Source organism: Saccoglossus kowalevskii, chromosome 22, assembly GCF_978046115.1.
Source record: "Saccoglossus kowalevskii chromosome 22, keSacKowa6.1, whole genome shotgun sequence".
Taxonomy (NCBI): Eukaryota; Metazoa; Hemichordata; class Enteropneusta; family Harrimaniidae; genus Saccoglossus; species Saccoglossus kowalevskii.
In genome coordinates this window covers 20,759,025-20,786,021 of record NC_140662.1, presented here as the reverse complement: position 1 = coordinate 20,786,021, position 26,997 = coordinate 20,759,025, and the positions used below count along the sequence as shown (strand labels likewise).

At 38.0% G+C, this 26,997-nt stretch overlaps 1 protein-coding gene across 2 annotated transcripts; it reads right to left on the bottom strand.

Moving 5' to 3' along the window:
- Positions 1–1,056: 1,056 nt before the first annotated feature.
- On the bottom strand, positions 1,057–24,486 carry Wnt6 (wingless-type MMTV integration site family, member 6). Of its 2 annotated transcripts, XM_078006416.2 has the most exons (5): positions 24,294–24,486; positions 20,884–21,036; positions 18,331–18,554; positions 13,242–13,516; positions 1,057–3,393 (listed from the first exon to the last, which is right to left on the bottom strand). In XM_078006416.2, the coding sequence occupies exons 2-5, from the start codon at positions 20,958–20,960 to the stop codon at positions 2,920–2,922; spliced, it is 1,050 nt and encodes a 349-aa protein (XP_077862542.2). In that variant the 5' UTR covers positions 20,961–21,036; positions 24,294–24,486; the 3' UTR covers positions 1,057–2,919.
- Between the last annotated feature and the right edge of the window lie 2,511 nt (positions 24,487–26,997).

Genomic DNA, 26,997 nt, shown 5'->3' with positions numbered 1-26,997 from the left:
TTGCAGCACAACTTTTGATATACAATCTCTAAACTAATTGTCTGTTTATGAAAGTGCAGTGCACGCGATGTGCGCACAAACCAATTAGAGAGTGAAAGAGCACGAGAATAATACGTCATAATATACGCATGCGCGAGTATGTCGTCTCATGCGCGTGTATGTCGTGTCCTTTGATATCAAAATAGGCATTAGCGTTCGGCCATTATAAACTCAGAGGGTTTAGTTTTACTTAACAAGAAGACGTTGTTGTACATTTTTTGCTCTTCTTCATTCAACAATTGTATTTTTTCCTCTAAGTTTTTTTTCTGTGCATATTTTCTGTTCAAAATCCCACCAGACTTTCTAAGTATAAATGTGTATAGTGTATTCAGAAAAAAAAGTTCGTCGTGTTCAAGACTCGGTGTGTTTAACATAGCATGAATAAAATGGGGTTACGGCAACCGAGGAAGGTCACGGCCATGCGTTTTGAAATTTGTCAAAATGAAAATTACCAATTCAAATGAGATTGTTAAACTTACTTCATTTACTTTTAAATTAATTCACCGTGACATTTGAAATCTTACTTTTATTTTTATTTTTAAAAATGAAATTAAATTTGAAAAAAAAAATATTTTAATATTGAATACGGATTTATATTTGAAAAAAATAAATACAAAAAAGTGACTCTTTCCAAAAAAACATGTCGTGTCCCTCCTCCCTAGGTTGCCGTGTGGGGTGGCTGACAGCGCCTCTTTTAAAAACTAGACGAACCTTTTGCACTTTGTTTCGATCTTGTTACCGCAATAGCCAACTTTGTATGCAATTTTTTCGTTCAGTCCATATGGATGTATGTAGAGTGTCATGTTTTGACTCCTCTACAACGCAGCAAACCACAACACGGCAACCTAATACAACGGGTCGACTGAACACCAGGGGTCGGTGTAAACCATGTTGCTACTGTTTTTCACGTACACCGGATGTATGTTTGTTTGGTGTGTATTCACTCGTACAATGTTCAGTTCGAACGATATCTGCCTGACACGCGCATACAAAACCACATTGTCCAGTCTCATAATAAACCTTATCAAAGCGAAAATGGTATTATTTTCTTGAAATAAATAATGATATAGTAAAATATACAACTTCAAAAATGCTGAAATCAGACGGAAACCATTTTTAAATCGACCTTTAAACTTTGACCTATCGATCTTCATAATGATTCTCGTCATTAGTGAAGCACAGGGAGTACTGTAAACATGGGTTGGAACAGTGGGATGGACGTACCAAAGATATATCTGAATTTAACGATTAACCACAGAATGCATTTACGTATAGTTACTAACTAAGATGCTAAAATGATCTAATCCAAGATGGACGAATGGCGGCCATGTTAGTGCTACTGACATATCACAGTTGGCCCTTAGAAAGATAAAATGCGTTGCAACGATAGAGCAAAAACTATATAAATAAAATAAAAACCAAAATCTAGAGAAAAAACCAACAATTTGTTTACACCAGCTTCATCGTGGAAATACATATCTCGTACTAAATATTGGTAAAGAAAAAAATAATTTTCTATCTTTTCCTCACCCATAAAATCTAATCGTTAAACCATTATTTCCATAATATGGCCACTACAGTGACCCATGTTTAGTGTCACATAGTGTGAAATTTCTCACATTAATTTTTGAAACTGTCGCTGTTTATCAGCAACTCGTGGCACGAAACAGTACCCTTGTAATAACTATGTATCCTACCATCCAATGCAACGTTAACATTCAAAATTCGACCAATAGCAAACATTAGTTACCTACAGTTACCTTTTCAGCAACTAGCCTTTTGCGATTGTCTAATATATAGTCTTAAAAATCTCTGATATTAACAGTTTATATAAAATACACTAATGCTTTGGTTCTAGGCAATTGGCAATTTCAATTTACAAGTCGTGTTATATTATGTTCATGTCCCGTTGGTCTTTTTAATATTTGATTTGCTACCGGTTTGGTAGTCTGAAATGCATGGAAACTCATGTAATATACATATCGCTATCAAATATTTGCATATTATGCATATTTATACAACTATAAACTGTTTTAATTAAAAAAATAAATTGAGCAACGTTGTGCAATACAGGAATATCTTCCTCCTTGTGGTATAATTTTGCGAAGTCTTTGCCTAGCTTTGTGAGCCCAGTCATAGTAACACTACTGCAAAATGCATTGCGCCGCTCCCACCAAACCGTCATTGTTTTGACGCCCGCCATCATGGTTTGATTATTCTAGTGCAAATGGGCTCTGACGATTCACATCCGTCACGCAGACACCATTGAATAGATATATAATTAGGTTTTTAGGACTCTCTCAAAATAATACAACTGACATGGCTGCTGTCCCAATGCTTCGTTTTCAGAATAATTCGTGAAAGAATATGTACTCATTTTGGATGCAGATTCAAAAGAAGTCCCGTAAATATTGCTGGTAACAAAGAACACATTTTGCTTACGACATGCCAGGATGCACAATTCATTGTTGTTCCTACCCGTGCTCAGTCCTGTTATAAAACATTGTATGCACACAAAATATCCGCTGGAAAATAAGAGTATCTGGTCTGGCCACATGTGTCAGTATGTTTTCTTTGCTTTCGATGTATTGCTTGATATTAGACTTGTCACAATGCTGCAAAAATGATCCGAAATATTTAGAATATTACGTCATAATGTTGCGCAGACATCCAAAATATTCAGGAAGTGACGTCACAATATTGTCAAAACGATCAAGGAGCTGGTGTCGCATTGTTGCGAAACGACACAGAATATCCAGGAAGTGATTGAAGGCAAATGTCATCGTTCATATAAAAAACATGCATTCCAAAATTATCTAGTCCGATGATCATTCTCTATAAGTGACGGACGGTAATGTTCACAATCAACGTAACTTGTCCTTACGAACGGTATCCGTTACATTTATGAATAGTTTTTTTAGTTGTGCACGTGTCACAGTTGACCACACAACACCAATGGAAGCGACACTTGCAGTTTTCGGTTACCGTAATTGTCTCCTCTTTGTAACCACGGCCACAACACAGTTGATCACAACCACCAACATCCAACGACGTGTTATTACAGTTTCTACCCCCTGTACCAAGAGACCCAACTCTTCTGTTCGGTTCACAGAAATCTGGCGACTTTGCCGTGTAGACCAGATCCTCGTCCGTCGGCGGTTTTATTGTCTCGCCCTCTGGTAGTAACTCGTTGCCATCGTTACCACCTATTACTTCGGTTGCTCTATTGAATTTCTCTTTCAGTCTATTTCCAACGAATCTAAATACTGGCATCTTCTGCCAGCAGGTCTTTACTGTGCATGTCCCAGATAGTCCGTGGCATTTGCATTCTATTCTCATATTCTTTTTGATGGCCTAATCAATAGATATAGATATAATAGATACATTATTTTCTTATTTCCTTACATAACTTTTCAAATAATTTCTATTAAAATTTATTTAATATTTCTTGAAAATAAAAAAAAAGAACGAAGAATTAAACAGATATCAGTGTAGTAAGAATATTCCTTAAATTGTTCTCTTTAATCTCTAGGCGTACGGCTAAGTCTTAAGTGGATAAAACGGGGAAAATGCGTCAACCGGGCTTCAACATGTTAAAACACGCGGCGAGGAGAGGCGGCGGGGGGTGATGTTAACTTTTGTGTGCTTTAATACTTAAGGCTCATAATTGGTACGGCTATTGGGAAAACGTTTGGCATGGACTTGTCACAGTAACTATTCTCAAAAGTCAAAGAACTTTAAAGCTGTTCTCACAATGAAACAAACAACTTTGTTGCTAGGAAACGACGTGAGTTGAGTTTTGTATGACCTTTAACGTGGGTTATATTTGTTTATTCAGTTATTATCTGTTTGACAGAAATGATCTGTTCTGCGGAACAAGGCGATCATATCACCCTCAGTTAACACGGGTTGGATTGTTAACTGTATACACGTATTGCAATCTACGAGATACATTGCGTCAGTGTTCAATCTACGAGATACATTGCGTCACACTGTTCAATCAACGAGATACATTGCGTCATACTGTTCAATCAACGAGATACATTGCGTCACAGTGTTCAATCTAGGAGATACATTGCGTCAGTGTTCAATCTACGAAATACATTGCGTCACAGTGTTCAATCTACGAGATACATTGCGCCACAGTGTTCAATTTACGAGATACATTGTGTCACAGTGTTCAATCTACGAGATACATTAGGTCACAGTGTTCAATCAACCAGATACATTGCGTCACAGTGTTCAATCTACGAGATACATTGTGTCACAGTGTTCAATCTACGAGATACATTGCATCACAGTGTTCAATTTACGAGAAACATTGCGTCAGTGTTCAATCTACGAAATACATTGCGTCACAGTGTTCAATCTACGAGATACATTGCGTCACAGTGTTCAATCTACGAGATACATTACGTCACAGTGTTCAATCTACGAGATACATTGCGTCACAGTGTTCAATCTACGAGATACATTGCGTCAGTGTTCAATCTACGAGATACATTGCGTCACAGTGTTCAATCTACGAAATACATTACGTCACAGTGTTCAATCTACGAGATACATTGCGTCACAGTGTTCAATCTACGAGGTACATTGCGTCACAGTGTTCAATTTACGAGAAACATTGCGTCAGTGTTCAATCCACGAGATACATTGCGTCACAGTGTTCAATCTACGAGATACATTGCGTCACAGTGTTCAATCTGCGAGATACATTACGTCACAGTGTTCAATCTACGAGATACGTTGCGTCACAGTGTTCAATCTACGAGATACATTGCGTCACAGTGTTGATTCTACGAGATACATTGCGTCACAGTGTTGAATCTACGAGATACATTGCGTCACAGTGTTGAATCTACGAGATACTTTGCGTCACAGTGTTCAATCTACGAAATACATTGCGTCACAGTGTTCAATCTACGAGATACATTGCGTCACAGTGTTCAATTTGCGAGAAACATTGCGTCACAGTGTTCAATTTACGAGATACATTGCGTCACAGTGTTCAATTTACGAGATACATTGCGTCACAGTGTTCAATTTACGAGATACATTGCGTCACAGTGTTCAAACTACGAGATACATTGCGTCACAGTGTTCAATCTACGAGATACATTACGTCACAGTGTACAATCTACCAGATACATTGCGTCACAGTGTTGATTCTACGAGATACATTGCGTCACAGATTTGAATCTACGAGATAGATTGCGTCACAATGTTCAATCTACGAGATACATTGCGTCACAGTGTTCAATTTACGAGATACATTGCGTCACAGTGTTGAATCTACGAGATACATTGCGTCACAGTGATGAATCTACGAGATACATTGAGTCACAGTGTTCAATCTACGAGATACATTGCGTCACAGTGTTCAATCTACGAGATACATTGCGTCACAGTGTTCAATCTACGAGATACATTGCGTCACAGTGTTCAATTTACGAGATACATTGCGTCACAGTGTTCTATCTATGAAATACATTGCGTCACAGTGTTCAATCTACGAGATATATTGCGTCACAGTGTTCAATTTACGAGAAACATTGCGTCAGTGTTCAAACTACGAGATACATTGCGTCACAGTGTTCAATCTACGAGATACATTGCGTCACAGTGTTCAATCTGCGAGATATATTACGTCACAGTGTACAATCTACCAGATACATTGCGTCACAGTGTTGATTCTACGAGATACATTGCGTCACAGTGTTGATTCTACGAGATACATTGCGTCACAGTGTTCAATCTACGGAATACATTGCGTCAGTGTTCAATTTACGAGATACATTGCGTCACAGTGTTGATTCTACGAGATACATTGCGTCACAGTGTTCAATCTACGGAATACATTGCGTCAGTGTTCAATTTACGAGGTACATTGCGTCACAGTGTTGATTCTACGAGATACATTGCGTCACAGTGTTCAATCTACGGAATACATTGCGTCAGTGTTCAATTTACGAGATACATTGCGTCACAGTGTTCAATTTACGAGAAACATTGCGTCAGTGTTCAAACTACGAGATACATTGCGTCACAGTGTTCAATCTACGAGATACATTGCGTCACAGTGTTCAATCTGCGAGATATATTACGTCACAGTGTGCAATCTACCAGATACATTGCGTCACAGTGTTGATTCTACGAGATACATTGCGTCACAGTGTTCAATCTGCGGAATACATTGCGTCAGTGTTCAATTTACGAGATACATTGCGTCACAGTGTTGAATCTACGAGATACATTGCGTCACAGTGTTGAATCTACGAGATACATTGCGTCACTGTTTTGAATCTACGAGATACATTGCGTCACAGTGTTCAATCTACGAGATACATTGCGTCACAGTGTTCAATCTACGAGATACATTGCGTCAAAGTATTCAATTTACGAGATACATTGCGTCGCAGTGTTCAATCTACGAGATACATTGTGTTGAATGCGGCATAGCCTTTAAACTGGTGGTCACGGGTGTTGAATAAAGCAAATATTCTATTCTGCCAGGGTCGCAGTATTAGAATAATAATAACACTTTTTCAATTGGTATTTATTTTTGCCTTTCTTATTGAATGCGCAAATCGGTTATGTTATGTGTCACATGATTGAGTGTTATGTTATGTTATGTTATGTTATGTTATGTTATGTTATGTTATGTTATGTTATGTTATGTTATGTTATGTTATGTGTCACATGATTGGATGTGGTATCATTTTATGATATGTGTCACATGATTGGGTGTGATGTCATGTTATGTTATGTGTCATATGGTTGGGTGTGATGTCGTGTTATGTTATGTGTCACATGATTGGGTGTGATGTCATGTCATGTTATGTGCCACATAATTGGATATGCTGTCATGTCGTCATGTGTTAATTATTCGAACAGGGCAAAATAACTGTATATGATTTAAAAGGTGGCGATCGTGCGCAGTGCGTTCGAATTTCGTTCAAACAGAAACATCGGTCTGCCGTCTTCTTTATCTTAATTAATCCGAGTACTGTTAGTATAGTTGAGCAGGAGAGGAATTGAGATTCACTGCGGGAATCGTGATCTATCTAATATATCCTTGGAAGTTTAATTGGTTTCTGGTACTGTCAGTGATTTCACGCGTCATCTCGTTAAAATTGGATATCGAGAAGGGGTCTCAGTTTTCAGAGGAAGTGATAAATCCAGATTGTTCCCTGAACCTTCCAGTGATGCGGCCAAGGAGAAGGACACGGTATGTTTTATGTTGCTTATGATATGAAATGATAAACGATGTAATTTGGAGGGGTTTCGAATCACGACCCTCCTTATTATTGAAGATATTAAACTACTCACGTAGATGAAACAAATTGTTGAAATCTATCACTTATTATCCCTAAATTGGCATATACAATAATTACACTTGAATATTCTTTCTAAAAACAATGGTCTTGTAATAAGAATGTCAATCGTACGGGACTTGACAATGTGTTTGTAACCATGGAAACTACATACCAAAAATAAAACATGTCAAATACTTGAGGGGTTTACATAGTATATCAGGTAAATTCAATAAATTTCACTATTTCAGAATCAAAATCAGAACAGTGAGCTGTTTTTTCTGTTATGGTCAGTTTCCATCATTTCTTTCCCGGTGAAAAATACGCATTTCAGCTTTATTTGAATGCTATTCGAAAATGACGAGTACGCAATAATTGCGCATGAATAATTTTAACTCAATATCAGTCGGCGCGTGTACAATATCGTTTATCAGACATGCAATGAATTCAAAATTGATACGTTCTCCGCCCAGGATGGAGGAACGGGGCACAGCGTGAGTGCAATCGAGTTGCCCTTTACATAACCCATCATAGGATATGCCAAGAGACGGTAATCGGCTGTCGGTTGAAAAACAGCCGCAGCGTGTAGGTGTTCAATAGGAAAAAGAGTACACGGCGACGCACCCAAATTGTAACCATTTTGAAAACCACAGAGAAAATTTAATTATCGATCTAATGAAACATACTTTGAATTTGTAGGCGTTTCGGTCAATTGTACACATCTTAAAGCCACTTTTGTCTGTATTGATCCACGCGTGGTAATGTTATTTCTGTCAAGTTTCTATAAATGGATAAGCTCTCTGTGACCATGGGTAGGTGCGCTAATGATAATAAACATACAAACAAATGGAGTACATTTGTTATCTTGATACCATTCATTCCACGGTCATCGTTCAGTATACATCAATTACTTTGAAGGTTTTTTTTTGTGAATACTAGTAGGCAGTCTTTAATTATCAGAAAGTAATTACGAAATCGTTATGTTTGTACCTTGTTTGTATACGTGTGATGTTGTCGAAAAACAGAAACCGAGATCCTCCATTCCAGAATGCTGGCTATTAGTCATTTCCAAGAATTGTATGAAGATGGTGATTGGGGCTGTGTCAGCGAAAATGCCTATGTTACTGTTAGAAATATCTACTTGCATGGACACAACTTGGCAACTTAATTTCTTATATATTATAATTCACAGACCTGTGTGTACCAACATTTTTTCCGGCAAAATTTTGATGCAATATTTATGTCTGTATATATGTTTTTTTTGTAATTTTGGTGCTAATGGACATAATTCCGTATTGGCTACTGCATTTAACTGAAACTTTAGAAAAAAATATTTAAGGTGACAAAAATTCGCTCATTTAGCGAAAAATGTGAAATTAAAATCCGGTGAATAATTAATACATTAACAGTTAATTGGGAGACGTATAAATGTAAGAATATGCCAGCAGAACAATATTATTCGCTGACGTATATATGTCTTTTGAAGTTTCATCGAGGATATTATTGGAGAAGAGTATCACCATCCTTTCGGCGAGTATTGCTATGTAAGGAATCTCGTGTTTGTAAATGTGTAATTGGACACTCCCCCGTGTAACGCCCATCGCCGGGCACTGACACAGGTAGGTTAAACGCTGCGTACACGTGTCTCCAATCCCGATGGCTCGTTAATCCCTTACTAATACGAGACATCAGACGCGTAAATCAGAACACATGCTCGGAGTGGATGACGCGCCCACGTGTTTGGAGTCCACATGTGTATGGAATTTGGGATACGGGGACAATTTATGCTCCAACGTCAAATAAAACGTTTATCACTGGCATCCGTTGGGTCTGTTTAGCCCTAAACCGCCGAAAGTTTTACGATCTCTGTCTGAAATACAACCTTGGCGACACTCACAAGTTCAAAACTAGACGCCTTGCTCGAAACAGTAATCATAGAGTTCTCTTTTCCGATCGTTAAAAGTAAGTGCAATATCGTGCGTCCGTTTGCTTCACTGATCTTGCAACTACTGATCGATGCACCAGTTTGGTTCACCGACATATCGACGAAACGTTAAAGTTGTCGCTGCTGAGAGTGATATACCTTTATTGCAGTACAGAAGCAGCCGATCTAATGCCATTCGCACCATCGATGCACCGAGAGAAACACTCCAACGACAATTGTTTGGTTCTATCCCGAAGCCTAACGGTCCTGGAAGAATATCTAATTGTCCCAAACTAACTTTTCAGTCCTTCTTTGCGCTTGGTGAACAAGGATAAACTGCCATTGTCAGTCTCAAAATGAGATGCGACCATGCTTTGTATCCACTCAAATAAAGAAATGATACGCTCGAACACATACGAAAGAAGAGAAGTGAACGCAATCTCGAGAGATATATTCAGAAACAAACCAGCTTTGATGTGTCTGTATCATCAGTTTACAACTTGAAGAATAACACAACAACAATAACAAAAACAGATCTGAAGTTGCTGTGATCAAAAGTCAAGATTAATCGCGTTGCGTTGCACGTGCGCCAAAAGACTCAACCGTTGTGTGGGATTTAATATAAAGATACAAATAGATTCCGTACATTTAGTACTGTTCGTGTTTGGCGGTACCGTTTGTAGTACCCCTCCGCGAGAGTTTGGTCGAGAATCGGAAGGAATATATTTTACTTACGTTAAACAAAACTATTATGGGATGTTACAAAGGATGGAGGGGTAACCTCGTCGCGTGGCCGAATTTTAAGTGGAATTTTCAGCTGATCACTGTACATTTCATAAATTGTTAACATAATTAGTATCAAAACCGTTGTTGAGGCAAAAGGCAAAGTAAACAAATATTTCTGATTCCGAGATGTCATTTTCACAATATTTTGACAGAAACTTTCTGAAACACAGTCGAAAGCAGTTCCCCCTGAATTTACACACACGCGCGATGACCAGAAAAAAAAAGATTGTTTGGCCTGATAATTTTGCCATTTACTTTTTCATGGCAATTATTTCACCCCATAACGCTGGAGCCTAAAATTGCGTCAATATTGAATGATGCAAATGTGTGAGATTGGAGACATTTTGAATAAGCATGTGCATGCGTGAAAATAAATGGGGTATTCAAATTAGGTTGTTGTGAAGATTGCTACATGACACTGATTTTATACACAGCAGGTAATTACCATGAAGCTTCAGATAACGTATAGATAGAAATCTACTCAAACTTTCTAACAATGTTTAAATTTGTAGACACTTTATATTCTATTCTCCTGTGTAATATAACATACATTAAACAAATTTGGTTCAATTTTATGAACAAAATATTATTTCTAAACTCAAAATTGACAACAAATAATTAGCCCGTAAGTCACCGTAGCGAAAATCAAAGTATAAACATTTTATCTGTGTCACATCGAAACAAATTAGATGTGAGAAAGTTTACCACAAGAACGATTGAAACAAGTCTACAAAACTAGTATGTCTAAACGTCACTATTTATAATCAACGTTTTGTTAGAACATATTATGTTTTAAGCAAACTTTCAAAAAGTGTTTCACATAATATGCTGCCTCAACCATATTTGAGCGAACTTGATCGAACGTGCCGGTACACATACTAGTGTGTGAGTCGCCCCCTTACTAAGATTGTAATACCGTAAAATGATTAATTTTCACTGGGCTTAAATTTTTCTGATTTGCCATTTCAGGCATATTCTTTGGGTTTTAAATTCACGGCTTTATCATTTAGATAATGTGTTCTATGCTAAATTTTACATATTCACTGGGTTTTAATTTAGCGCATTTTCAGTCAGCGAAATAAGCCAAATTAAAACCCATTGAATAATTAACCCCTTTACAGTACACTGCACAGGATCTTCTCCTGAACTTGATAATGCACTACGGTCGCCGCTACGCACAGTATTCGACTTGGTTCCCGTGCTACGTACACAGCGCGTTACGAAATTCGACACTCACGCGCTGCGTGATTTGATTACACGGAATTCGAACACGCTCTGCGCGACGACTATGGCGCTGGTGATAACACGGAATTCGAACACGCGCTGCATGGCAGTTGTAGCGTTTTGTTTAACACGTTCTCAAAAAAAGTGTCTCATGATTAAGGAAACCACGAGTTGCAACAAACAAACATAAGTTCAGAGAATCTGGGGGAAAGGAGAATGTCCGGTATGTCATCTCTGAATCATTCACCAACTGCCAACACAAGCCTTAATATATTACATGAAATACAGAGGTTATCGGCAGAGGTTCGAGAAATTACGAGGTTAAACGGCAAATACAAATCTTGAAACAACATTTAATTGACATCTGAACTCTCGTTGACTTGTGTTAGTAAATACGCGCTCATCACACGTCACTTCCGGCAATAATTGAGCAAAATATTATGACGGATGCCATTTTATTGTTCCGGTACGAGACACGTGATTGCGCAGTGATATCATTATGTAGCGGTAAAAAAAATAGCTGACATTCGGGAGAGTACAACACGGAGCGCAACATTCCAAAAACCTTCCGAGTGACGTCACATTTCAAACAACGCATTAAAGATTCGTTCTTTCGAGACGCATACATGAAAGCTTTCTTGAATTGAATGTTGGGAAACACATTCTATTATTTCACTTACTTTTGGGAACGTCGTGAATAAACGCCAGTTAGTAGTGATTGCGCAGTGATATCCAAAGTGGACGTATATCACCTGTATCTGATTTATGGAAAACTAATTCCTGGTCAGAAATTGAACATTTCACTCAAACCGATAACTGCCATTAAATTAGGTCGATAAACATTTGCCTCTATGACATTTCACTTTAAATTAGTTCTTATTAGCGAGTTGATAACATGAGATAAAAAATGACGGAAAATGCCAACCGTTTGAAGAGAAACAATACGAGTTTTCCGTAACTGTAACTGTAACGATTGCATATTTCCACCGTGTTCACCATGGCTTAACGAGGACACATTCCAAGAGTAGTTTACCTTTCCTATATTACTGTTTGGTGTTTACAGTGACCTGTACTCTTGCAATTTCCGTCATCGCTCACCCAAATGACGGCATTGGACACCGAAATAACTTCACTTGGCGTAAGGGATACACACCATGACATAAGTTGCGGTCACTTTTCATGCCAATAAAAATTACATTGCTTTCCGACTGTAAATTTCATTTCAGTATATGTTTCTCGGTACGCACGCAACCAGTTGCGAAGTCCCCGGTCCTGGCTCTCCAGTTGAGTTGATCACAAACAACAAGTAGACACTTTTAAGACCCGACCCGAGGCAATGAAGAGGTCAGGCGAAAATCCGGCTGAAATAAGCTGGGGTTACTTAAAAAGAAACTCGAACTCGTTGTAGGTGAAGAGTGTCAAAGGACGCACCTTTAGATGTGAGCACGCTAGAACCGTTACATGGGCACGTGATGCGGAACCCAGCGAAAACACAAAGGAACCGTCTTCTGAATAACACGGCTTGATTTTACGCATCGAAACATCACATCTTGACAGACTCGATTGTATTATATCCTACTCTATTCTATTCTATTCTATTCTATTCTCCACTAATGTTGCCAAACAATTGCGAGATCAGTCCAAAAGACCGATTCAACATTACCACGATAAATTTTCAGAAATTAAAACAGAACTCAAATATTTCTTGTTGATGTATGTTCTTAAAAATAAGTTAATGTAACCAATCACACCCCGCCATTTTATAGTTTGTCTGGACGTCATTATGCTTAGATCTATTTTTGGATCAAACATTTACTAATTCTGTCCAGAAGGGGTCTCAATTAGTGCCATTTCAAAAGCATACACGAAATGCTACAGACGGGCCTAATATAAAAGTTGTCCCTTTGCAGCCCCAGGAAATTTACGAAATATGTTAAGGCTATTGTACCTACCAGACGACCTGCTTCATTGTTATGCAAATTTATAAGCGTCCTAATATCACTGCGCCTTTTGTCCTGTGCATCCATAAACTCTTTAGATTTCTGGTAACCGAATTCGATGTTGTCTGCACAGCCTCCCCACTCCCAGGTGCTATTGCTACCAGCATGTCTGGACACTTCATCGTCGCAGCCACACTGGAGAAGTTCGCCCATGGAACAAGCCTGAGTTACCGCATACGTTACACCCGCCGACGTCACCGCACACACAAATGCAGTCTCTCTTGTATCTGTTATTGAAAAAAAGAAAACAGCAACACAATTTATTAAATATTTTCTGGTGCACATGATATTTTGTCCTATTACGTCGGTAACTTCCACGCACGTTCGCAGGTGATTAACGACGCACATGATCACGGCGAATGGAAACCTTTTCCGGTTTTTGCAGTATTTATCTGCCATGCTTTACATATATACTGTAAAATACTTTATTTTAACTGGAATTAATTTTCACTGAAAAAACTTTTTGGGTGTTTTGTATAGAATGTTTTTCACTGAATCATTCCTTTGGCGAAAATAATGGAAATTAATTCCAAGCGAAAATAAAGTATTTTACAGTATACTACAATTTAACAACGATCCTCGGACCATGGAACTAGTTCTATGCTCGGACCGAATAACAAATGTCATTTTGTTCATAATAGGGGTTCATGTCGCTATAGAGATGAAAGTGTGGTCACCGAACCATGTTACGAGAAATGGTGAATTTTCGAGCGAAAACACGTGTTTAATGCAGATTGAAAAAAAAAACAGTGTATATTCTATACATTTATTTTTTTTTTTGGGGGGGGGGGTAAATATGTCTTGGCATTCACGTGCTCTTCACGGGTACGAGCAGTGCTAACCACAAAGTACGTGATGGCCGAAATGAACCATATATCCGGGGTGTCAGGTTGGCTAGCAAGGTAGGTTAGTCAATTTCATCTAGGGTATTAATTAGTTTGCGATTTAAGCAATATTACGTGTCAATTCACGATGTCCAGTGCCACCTTGATGTGTCAACTGACGAGGACATGTACCAACTAATATCGTCATACGTCGTTTAAACGCGCCAATTGTAGATGTATTGCGTAATCTAGACGTGTCAACTGAATATGTCACACGCGGTCGAGACGTGTCAATTGAAAGCGTCTTGTATCATTTAGACCTGAAATAGACGAATTTTTATTATTGAAGTTGAAATAAATCGCATAGAGACATCATTTTGTGTGAGCCACTGAGTGTTGTTGTTTTCTGCGTAATTAAGCGAGTTCTACTCGCCTCGGAGGAAACAGAGCAATAATCTGTTAACCTATGTGATTGTCAAAATTCATGTCTCTCACTACACTGAATGACCTCTCACCTGCATTTATCAACATTATTTTAAGTTAATCACGTTTCCATGAGCTGCTCTAAACAAGGGTGTAATGTAAAATTGTTTTGGTTATTATTTTTCAAGAGAATGACATATAATTTTAAATTTAGTGAGTGTAAAATGAAAACGTCGTTAAATCAAGAATCCGCAACTCATATTTTACAGTTACTACCCATAACACCTTTTCCAGTAACTTACAAGAATAAAAGGAGTTGATCACTCGAAATAGATTGTCGGATGATGTCCTCCGGAAACTTCGATTAGAAAGAACGTTAAGATTGAAGTAGGCTTACCGGCCCGATGCCATTATTTTCTTTACGAATACGCACATTTAAAAGTTTAGCGGCGCTTCAAATTAAACATTTATTTGCCAAGTTATATAGTGATTTAACGTTGCTTGACGGACTATTTTATTACGACACGAACGAGGATCCGTTGATTTATTGGTGACGTACTCGGACACAATGATGACGTCATTGAGTGTTGACAAATTTTACAAATTTAAAGGCTCCAGGAAAATAACGTCTACGGTATTTTCGACTAGACTAAGTATAAAAGTTATCGAAAAGTTATTGAAAAGTTATCGAAGTTTGGATTTCGATATGAAATACCGTGATTGAAGAATTGAAAACAGTTACTGTTGACTATTTTATAGTAACGGATATATGAATGAAATATTATAAAATATATATTATTCATCTGGCAGTGTTTTTCCATCAAGTTGAACATATTTTCACATTCCAGTCCTCAATTAATATGATTTTCTTTAATTAAACATTTGTTAAATATTACATACCGAGAGAGTCAGAGCAGAATTGAAGTTATGCATTCCGAGCAAATGTATACAGTAGGGCAGTTCCTATTGGATTACACATAAACAGGTACTCAGACTTTATACAAGGTGAAAGCATTTCCACCTAGGACAGGAATTTTCTCACTGGAAACTTATTCACGGAAGTACAAGGCAATTGTTTCTCGACACGCAGTTTTTAGTGTGTTTTTTTTTTTCAAATCATATTCACTTAGAAATGGGTACAATTTTAGTGCAGCATGTGCGCATCGACTACAATGATGGAATGATAGCTTTAAAATATATGATTCTAATGAAATGTAGATCAAATTTTAGCTCAAAGAAGTTGACCAAACTGAGTTTGCACGTATTTATTATCGTGAATATTTGCAAAACGTATGGGATTTGAATATACTCCTTCAAATTCGAATTGTGAAGGAGTTTATGCAACTTTCTCATGTCTGGCGAACTAATTAATTTGTATTATAGATAGTTTCAGTTCCTTGAAAACACTCATTTTTCTTTTACCTTGGTCGGCATAACAGTGATAGATTCGTATTCAAGTTGGGTGTTAGTAATAACCTCAGACTAGTAATACTAGTCTGAGTAATAACACTTATTATTCACAATTTGTTTTGTCTTCTACTATTTCGAGTGTATAACTCGGTTTCATATGGATGCTGCTTGTCTTGACAATGTTCCCTGTAAAATATACTTATGTCATTGACACAACCCTGACGCAGAAAGGGTGGTACTGCAGTATGGTATTTAAAAAAAAACACACTAAAACTAAGACATACAAAATGGCATAATGAAAATCTGGACATTACAAGGAGGGTTATTTAGATTTTTTTTTAAATTTTATATATACTAGGCTTATTGTGTTCTATTTAGAAGTTGCTGTCTTTAACATAAACATTTTTCTATGTACTTTTCTAACACGATATTAAGAAATGTTATATCTGAACTCATGATTGCGGAGAATTGTTGGTTTTCGTCAAAACTGTGAAATTTTTTAATTACTTTTGCTGCATTGTCAGAAAGTAATTTTTTTGCTGTCCATGACATTACGAAGAGTGCTTCGTCTTAAATTTCCCTAGCAGTATATAAATCGCATAATGGACACACCTGTATCTTATACGATCGAAAATGATTAAACAGTTCAGAGAAGAACGTTTGATTTACCATGAACTTTTGTTGTATTTAATACTGACCCCCAACAGATAGAAAATGACATGCCTTTCCATCTCCATTGAGCCAAAATGCAGAGATACAAATCAGTTTAAACGTGTTAATTACTACATCCCCTCGTTATTACTGAACATACCCGTTTGTCACATGACATAACCGTGGAATCATGACAGTCACTGAGTGTATTTATAATGCTCACGTGACCCAACCACGCCATTAATATAGGAACGATTGTTTTCCCCTTAACTAACGTCGCCCAGGCTCTTTGGATCATCAATCTCAAGGCAGACATAATCAAAGGGAAATCGTGTGACAACTAATGCGAAATTTATTGGTATTAGGACACACATATAGCGTTAACGCGATATAGTCTGTCGACAGCTAGGCGGGTATGTTGTGTGTATATGTTCAACTGCAGTGGTTTTGAAGCGAGACTTGATATCGAGTGCACTGTGACTGCGAACAATGGACGCCACACTGGCTTCATAGATGATGACCCATGCGACAATTCACACGCCAGTGCACCTGAAGTCACCGTGATCGTTTGCGAGAATAATACCGTGTTTATTTGTGAGTTTATAAAGTGACAGATTCAATAGAACCTCACTGGACGTCCGTCGCACACCATAGAAAACATTCGTATTCCAACACGTCCTATGATTCAAAATCCATGTTTCAACTCCTTCTCTTAGACATACGTAACATAACATAACGTCAAGAAAATGGCCCCGCTTTGGTGTTGACTGATGAGTTAAATGGAATCCCGGCTAAGTTACCGAGTCGTATAAATCAGAAATGTAAGTTCACTATGTAATACAACGTAATCGTACAAAGCTTCCCCCAATAGGATGTCAATTTCTGAGCATAATGTAGTTCTATTCTTGACGCAAGTACGTAGACGGGGTACAGTCAAACAAGACGGGCGCTGGTGGGTACCGTCTCTTTCAGCAGTTCCCGACGCAAGTGGGTTTTAGCGCGTTCCAAATCTCTCACCCACGTGCCCTTCTCAGGGCAACTGAACCGTCTATAATTTCGACATTTATTTGTTTATATCCCGGTCTGACGGTTTAAATATAACCACAGTACGAAAATCAGTGAATCGTGTGCCAGGGAATGAGACGGCCAAGAGTTGGCGCGATGACAGATGCGTGCACGATGACAAACTAGAACACATGGGTCGAAAACGAACGCACCGTACGTGTGAGTGGCGATGACGTATGCATTTTACCGTCATGAAACATAGTAAATCGAGACCATTGTACGAGTATATTTGAATTCCACAGAATCATACGTATTGGTAAAGTACATGTATGTTTCACAAACAATTCTGGTCTTTCCAGGCAGAAATAATTAGCATTATTCACACTGAGCACGTGCCTAAAAAAGATCGACGACACATGGTGACGTAATTCTAGGAATATGCAAAGAGGTCAGACTGACACGACAACTAACTCCAGACTCTCATATTTAAAAGAATGGAAAGAATTAATTAAACAAATAAATGACGCTTTGAATAAATACTGCCGAATAAACAACATAAAATCATTGAAAAATTTATTGCAAAAATCTGTACTTTCAACAAGTTTGCCAACGACTGTGATAAACTATCGACCAGGACGAGGAGTGACAGCTTTATTGACTCACAGGTTAAAGGTCAAATGTCAATGCACCTGACCTTTGTAATTGGAGTCGTCGCCATTCTTTCCTACCTTGTAGCAGTATCTTTCCAAATGAGTCGTTGTTTGTGGTGCAATTCCATTTTCGGTTCTTGAACTGGTATTGGCATTCTCCAGTCCCAAGCTTGGCCCCTTTCACTACCTCTTTCACGATCTCGGGTTCTTTACGGCAGATCTCCTTCTGCAATCGCCCGCCCAATTTTCTCGATACCTTACATATTTTGTTTTGGTCTAAATGAAACGGACTCCTGACTGCCCTAGAAAGAGACAAATCGATTAATTTGGAGATCAAACTAAATCATATTATGTGCTAAATTCGGATAAACTGACCTTAAATGTGAGGTATACGATATTGCACATACACGACACAGAACAAATATTTAACAAAAATAAGGACACATCCATCATATGGTACTGCGATTATAAATATCAAAAATTGGTAGAGTCCTGTGTACAATATTTCACTGAAGGATTGTTAGTCATTCAAGGATGGACAATGTTACGTTGTGATGTGATGACACACTGAAATTCCACACAAGAAGTGAACTCTGCTATATGGATGTATCAACGTAAGCTCCTACAACATGTGAACACAGACCACGAACACACTCATGTCATTGTACTAATGTGAAAACACCAATACAATACATCATATGAATTCCGGATATGAATACATTAAAGTTAACTTGAAAAGCAACAACACCATATTAACACATACATGTGACTACGAAAACACCACAACATTGATGAACAGACAAATATAAACACGCCAATGAAACAACATCGTACGAAAGCATCAGCGGGAATAAACTGTTGCGAATATAGCAAATGTACATGCGAGAACACATAGATGTGACAACGCCAATATACCCACACTGTGTGAACACACCGATGACACATGTGATCACACCAAGGTACAAACAGAATATATATGAAAGAATGCAAACCAGCGAAATAACATCGTATGAACACTTCCTTTGAGCGCACTAATGTGAACACGCCAATGTACAACAACAACAGCATGCGAACACAGCAGTGTTTAAGAACATCATGTGTATGCAATGTGAACACACCGATGTAACACCCCCATGTGAACACGATGTAACAACATCACGTGGACACCACAGTAGTCACAACATCGTGGAAACACTCAATGTGAACACCATAGAAGCACACCTTGTGAAATTTACTTATAAGCAACAACGTTATCGACGAGTTAATAAAGATATCACTCACATATAATGCGGTTACCGGTTTGAAAGTTTGCAGAATTAAGTATATACCTATATTTATCAATCAATTCACACGAACACAATTGTGGTTTTCAAATTGCTTTCTGTGAAGGTTACCTCGAATAGTACAGAGATACGCGACCCACTTAGAATAATTGAACCTAATGTGCAAATTAATTGATAATTGAACTTTCAATCAGTAGTTCGACGTTAGTGAGTGAGTATCGTGTGTATACCACGAGGGATGATGGCTTGCCCCCGATGACTGCGGACACACACAATAAAGTCAGTTCTTGCCCCTAATTATGGGAAGTGGGAATTTGACATTTTACGAGAGTCATTCCAAAGAGTTTGGTAATAGGTATACAGCCTCGACAGTGACACCACGAATATGCCTTATAACAATGCAACGATCAGCCTCGTCGAGTCATGCCGTTCTTAATTACAATAAGTTGAATGAGAAGCATGTAACATCTATGTCAAAGTTTAGGAAATAGAAAAGGAGTGGACTGCGATGATAAATGCATGGAGAATGCCCGCGTGGCGTTATATTTATATGATGGTTTGTACTGGCTGCAAAAAGGAAGGCATGTTTTTTTTTACGAACATTTGTACAAGTATTGATTTTAACTAACAACACGTCTGTAAAGATAACACACTCCACTGGTTTATGGCTAGTTCAATCTAACGTGTTCGTGTGAAAATTCGCAACACGTGTCTGTCAGACTTATACAATAAATGATGAAAATGGAATGTTTTAACACGCAATAAACATTGGCGATGAGACCATACACAGAAGACGATCATACTCCGAGGCATGGGAACACCGAGGCCTTGACAATACAGCGTGACTAACGCGAAGGCAGTGTTATTCAGAATGCATGTAATTTCACGCACTTTGTGGTAGGCCATGTCTTCAAGTCTCCGCCAGAATCTGAACGTTGTGTTTCCATCGACAGCAATTGAGAGACAGAGAAAAAATAACACATCTGGTGTCGGCACATACTTGTGAAAATACGTAACTGCATGATGTTAACTTACGCAGAACAAGCATCGTTCTTTCAGGTAATGTACGTATTCCGGTACGAGCCGGTGAAAAATGAGAGTTTCGGCGGCGTCCAAACATATACACACAGAAAGAGATGTATGGACGGAAATCGATAGAATAACACATTTGACGTGTATTCAGAAAAAGTGCGGTGCTGTGTGACTGGGTGCGTGTCTAACGCATATGAAATACAGAACACAAACACACTGGCTGTTCCTCAATGGGAACCTCAGAGAGGCACACAATACCGAGATAACTCTCGCTATTCTGAACAATCACAAACAAAGTTTCAACTTCTGTACTCACCACCATAGTCCTATAATTTTGGCTGGCAAAAGTAGCAGTAGAAACAGTGCAAGAAAAATTGTGGTCTTCGCCATCATGTTCGGTACTATGAACTCTAGATTTTACCGTATCCTTTGAATAGTACTCGATGACCAGTTGTAATTCCTCTGTGTCCTGTATAGATATAGGGAGCATAAATCTCTAGGCCTATTTACAAGTTACACTTTTTGGTTTATTTAGAAACGGAACAATGTAAACAGAAAGCGTGGCTGTGATTGGACGTCGGCGTGCGCCTTTGTAACGGATCTTCCAATGACTGGTATCGTTGAAGAGATCTGAGACTGTTTCTGACCCTGCCCTCAGAGAACTTGCACATAGCTACAGCGTAACAACCCGGCAGATAATGTGGCGTTTTGATTGTAATGCCATATATATGGCGAATTGTAAATCCAATGGATGCTTAAATGATTGCGTTAATGTATACATTTCATTGATTGTAACATATGTATTGATGATAGCGATGTATCAAAAGTAAATTCGATGCCAATTATGGGTCAGAGTGTGTTGCCATCACTTATCGGTCTCTGTTGAGTCTTAAATCAATTTTACCGGGAATGTAGATATTGATCAAAATTAAAAAAAAAATGTGGACTAAGAAAAGAAAACATAAATTCCAGACAATTTTCTATTTTCAGATGTCGATAGACAATGCATCTAGTAATATCATCTTCTCCTGAGCCCAGACAACGGTTTTTTTTGCTGTGAATTGTCGATGCTACAATATAAACCAGAAACGACCATCATCCGCTGCCCAGTCTGTACAAGATTAACACTACGCAATTTGCAATGAGAAAACAGAACAAGTTTTGCCTTGAAATCGGGGGTAATCGATGTCGTAAATATATCTATTATACAACAAAGCAACGCCATTGCCAATTAATCATCCGCATCAGAGACGTGTCCATACTTGGTATATCTGCTTTCTCATATTGTTATGCAAATTAGTATAATAGATTTGCCGGCAATAGTTTTATGAGGAAAAGAAATTACCCATTCAATTGATGTAGGTGCAGTAAACACATAAACAGTGACACCCGGACTATTCCACGTAAACTGTTTAAATACAAAAACTAATTAATAATCGTGTTATTTGATAATACAAGTATATACCTGAGATAAACTAAAAGATAAGACACCTAGTGTGAAAATTCTACTATAATAATCTGTTACGTCACAAATTTGTATTAAACCAGAGACCTTAGAAAACTAAAACTGTTTTCTAAGGTCTATGATTAAACTAATTTTAAAATTGATCAAAGTGTTTTTCTTCTTGGGGATCATTATTCATTGTTTCTGTCGTGTATTGAACAGTCCGAAAAACGTCATTGATAAAAACAATTTAACAATTTGAACACATTTGCATGTTATTGCTTTCTGGTCACGTTGACGGAAATATTATGTTTATGACAGAATCGAGAAAAATAAAAGTCTTACTTAAATCCTGTCCAGTGTACATGAATGATCATAACTTCCTTAAAACTGTCGAAAAGTATAATTTATAACAAGAACCGACAGTGAAATTATTTTCAAATAAATCCATTCTCATCCACACTACTTCACAGATAAACGCACACAACTACTCGTGAATTACTAGTAACTTACAAGTTGGCAATTTTGAAATAGTCGATTGGAATAGTAACTTTCTATTCACTGCTTGAACCTGGGTGAGCTACTTCAACAAGGACACCGACTCTGGATGTTACAGAGACAGACTCAGAGAGTAGTCAGAGACTAGCGCATCATCAGAATTAGCCGGCTCTAAATAGACCAGGCAATTACGTTTATTACGAGACAGTCGTTGTCATCATCGTCATAGCCGACTATAGACCAACACGAAGATTGCACGAAGACCTGATCACATCAGCGGTGCCAAGTGACGTGCACAGTGTACTATAGGGTGAGGTAAATGAAACAAGTATGTTGCGTTGCAAATTAAACAATTTGCAATAATCTATGGGATGCACCGGACACAATATTCATATTTATTCGCAAAACACTGAATTACCATGGCAACAAGCATTGTTACCATAGTAACATGTTGTACAACTATTATCTATTTGTACATTTCCCGGAAAATATTATAACAAGACCAAGAAAAGGAATAGTGAAATGTCATTTTTAATATTTGAAGTCGTGAATATTCTAATATGTATATAAAATTATGTCTAATAACAGCAAACATGATTCTAACTATGATTCTAACTATGATTCTAACTATGATTCTAACCATACAGGCGTTTGGGAAGTATATGACGGCGTGTTACCGAATTATCAGAAATAATGAGGTTGGTTAAAATATTTTCAAATTTACCTTTAATTTAATTTACTTTGGTAATAATACAAAGGTAGCAGACATAATGGGGGTTCTCATCTGAAGTTAACCTGGGCCGCTTGGAATCACGCCCTCTAGGGCAATTTTGCCAGTTTATTCCAGTGTGTCTGAATATTTTCCAACAACGGGTTCGACATTCGACCATGTTCGTGGGCATTAAATATCCAGCATGTCGGTGGTCATCGTATTTAGGAAGGCGTCAATTTTTTTTTCTGAAATGAACATTTATTCATTTTCAAATTATTATATACTGTCGAATCCATCAATTTGTGGTTTATTTTTGGGATGTTCGTATGCTTCTTTACGTGTTGCAACGCGTGTTCATGGGTACTCGTGGAAGATTTAAATCGATGACGATACGGGTCTGGTTTTTGTTTTGAAGAACACAACGATTATTCATATGGCAAGATATCCGATGGAAGCCACGAAATATTTCATGGAAGTCACGAGATAGGAAGGAAATATCGATGATTCATGATTTTGTATGACGATAAATTTTCAGCCGTAATAAACGAAACATTCGAGTTACAAACATTCGAGTTAAAGGTGTGATTTTGTCGTGCACAACGTTCAAATATTAGAAGATTCCCACAAAATAGGTGATATTTCCGTTTACTGTGAGATCTCGCGAATTGCGTGAAAGGCGCGGACTGAACGGATGCCGTAAAAATCGTACGATTTGATTTTGGATTTCTTTTTTTATAGCTCAATGTCAGCATGCTTATCATTGAGAGGGAAAAATTGGTTGAGATATCCTTGCTTCATCAAAATTGTCCACCATCAAATGTGTACAGCACATTATTAAGTGTGGAAATATCCCCAAAATATTTTCGTGTTTGTTAAATCCCACGCAATGTTTTGACGTCATTACGACGCCACGACCTTTGTTTGTGCTGTTTTTTACGTTCGAGACCACGCATAACGCGGGATCTCGCAGTGGACAGAAAATTATATATTCTGAATCAGCGATAGAGCTCTCTTTTATCCTAGCTAAAATAAATACACCAGATATTTATCAAATAATTTCAAAACTTCTTACCTGACATAGCCAATCAATTCGTCGAATAAACCAGCAAATATTCGAATCGAAGTTTGAATAATCACAGTCTGCTACAATGCGGGTTTCTATGGTAGATATCAATGGTGATCAACTCAGGTTTGAGGGACTCGTGAAAAACATGACTGGTATGACCGTTAAATATACTCAGACAAATGGAGCAGCAGACCAACGCCAATCAACAATCACATACTGAGACAAATGGAGAAGCAAACCGACACCGATCAACATCTAAGAAAATGGAGCAGAAAAGTAATGCCAGTCAACAACTGTACACTGAGACGAGCGAAGCAGCAAACCAACGCCAGTCAACAACTTGTAAAGTGATACACGATAGGGTTAATTATAAAACGTAACTACCACATCGCAGATCCTGGCTTAAATATATCCACCTCTCCAACCCCAATCATCGTGACCATAGCAACGGAGTTTTGAATTAACCATACTTATACTTCTCTATGGATTAATTTCACAAGCGAGGAAATGGTCTTCCCACACAAAACCGGTTCCGATTTCAGATAAGAATGTCCAGCCGTGGTGTCTGTTCATGAAAACTTCTTATTTTTCTTTCAGACAACGCCGATCAAACTTAGCAGTTTTAAACTACTTAACAAAGTTGTCACTTTCTTGTTGGACAACCGAAGTAGCTTAATTGGTACTGACTCGCTTTCCTTTACGGTAATTCACTTGGTGCTGACTTCATTTCTTTACGGTAATTGTTATTCTTTTTTTATCATCTTGTTTCGTGAGAATAGAGGAAGCAAGCTGCACGACGGACCTAATCAGTACCAAATACTCACGACACTGTTTTCAAATTAATACCGCAATAACAAGAGGCTAATGTTGTCATAGTAACAAAAATTATGTTTCAATTTTTTTTCTATTACGTACAGTATTTCCCGCCGTTATAATTCCATACGCTAGATTCTCAGGGCGTCTAGCGAAGCTCAGTCGTAGAAGCTTGGCCGCTGCTCAGTGTTACCATTTTCCAATTTCACGATAATCACATGATGATAATTTAAAGACATTGGAATCGTAACCAAAAAGACGATTTATTTTTATCTTTGCCATGTAAACATACCCGTGTGAGTGAGCAGCGTGCTCCGTACACCTTCTTTATTTTAAGGACAGTCTGAACCAACGCATGCAGATAGCCGAAAAATATCCCAATAATATGTTAACATTTTTTGGAGAATGCTCATATATTATTGACTTATTAGCTCAAAGAAATAGCACCAGCAACAGTACCACTACATATGAACTCCACTCACGACATGTCAGTAATTTAGACGATGACGTGAGGAATGCCGAAAACATCAAATACTGTGTAAATGTAATCTTAATGCACTTACTGAATCGGTTGAGAGCTAATATTTCTTAGTATTCATAACTTGAACATTGCCGTAATTTTTTTACGTATTTGTTATCACTATTTGTTAACATTTTCACAATTTTATTTTAATTTTTGTAATATAGTCTAATTAATATTTATTTGTAAATAATTAATTGTCTTCTCTTTCTTGTAACTTATTCCGGCTACATTACCAACTACCGTTGCTCCATTAATCAAGAATAAATACATTTATATTGACGACTTGCTTGCTTTGAATAGTCTCACAAATATTCGTCTTAGGCGCCCCGTTAATTACGAATGAATATTTATGAAGAAAAAACATGTATCACACTAATGCTGATTTTCGATATAACCGGGGGATCACTGTAATCCCGGAAATAAAATGCGCCCACATGCACCGATTATCCCTCTCTTCATCACTAATTTGTTTAACTAAGACTATTAGGTTCGAGGTAAAGCTTTACATAGATTCGAGTTTCAGTTGGGCGGCTGCATGTCCCAGTTACCTAGTCACATTATTTACACATCGACAAATAACTTTACCTCACATGATCAGATGGCTGACAATGGACGAGGAATAGTTTGCGGAGGCAAGGAGACATTAAAAGGTGGTAATAATAAACGGTATTATACTGCCTATACCGATATCATCACCTTGACCCCGACAAATCAGACGAGACGACCACCCATACCACACATTGGTTATTGATGCATTATCAATAGCGACAACTTCCGATGCATTCTGTGAAGTGGCACGCGGCCTCGGGCCCAGTGAGCGGCGATTAACCCCCGTTTTTCGTCTAACCTTGTTGCCAACGACGGTCTCTTCATAATGCAGAGAAATGTGATTAAAAACAAAAGAATTGTGCACATCGCTGAGTGATGACGCCCATTAAGGAAATTCTCTCCACATCAAATCTCTATTCAATTCAGTTCAATATGTGCACTTTTTCATCTAATTATACGTCTTACAGTCCACGGGACAAACACTGATTTTAGTGGTCGGCCTACTTATCGATATGCACATGTGAATGTAACAATTTCAGAACTTAAATGACAGAGGTCGTCGCGCAGCGCGTGTTCGAATTTCATTTTACACGCGTTGTATACGTCTCTATGAGTCCCATATTGAACAGGACGCGATGTGAAACGAAATTTTACGGAAATATGTCCGCCAGATGGCGCTCCTACATGATTTCTCCTAAACTGAACTCGTAACATGAGAACTTTATTCAAAACAGCAAGTATGCAAATTCTCGTCACCAGAGCTTTATTTCCGCCCCGGAATTCCTTTCACGGGGAGTCCTACCTATCACGTGCCGGAAAAGAGTA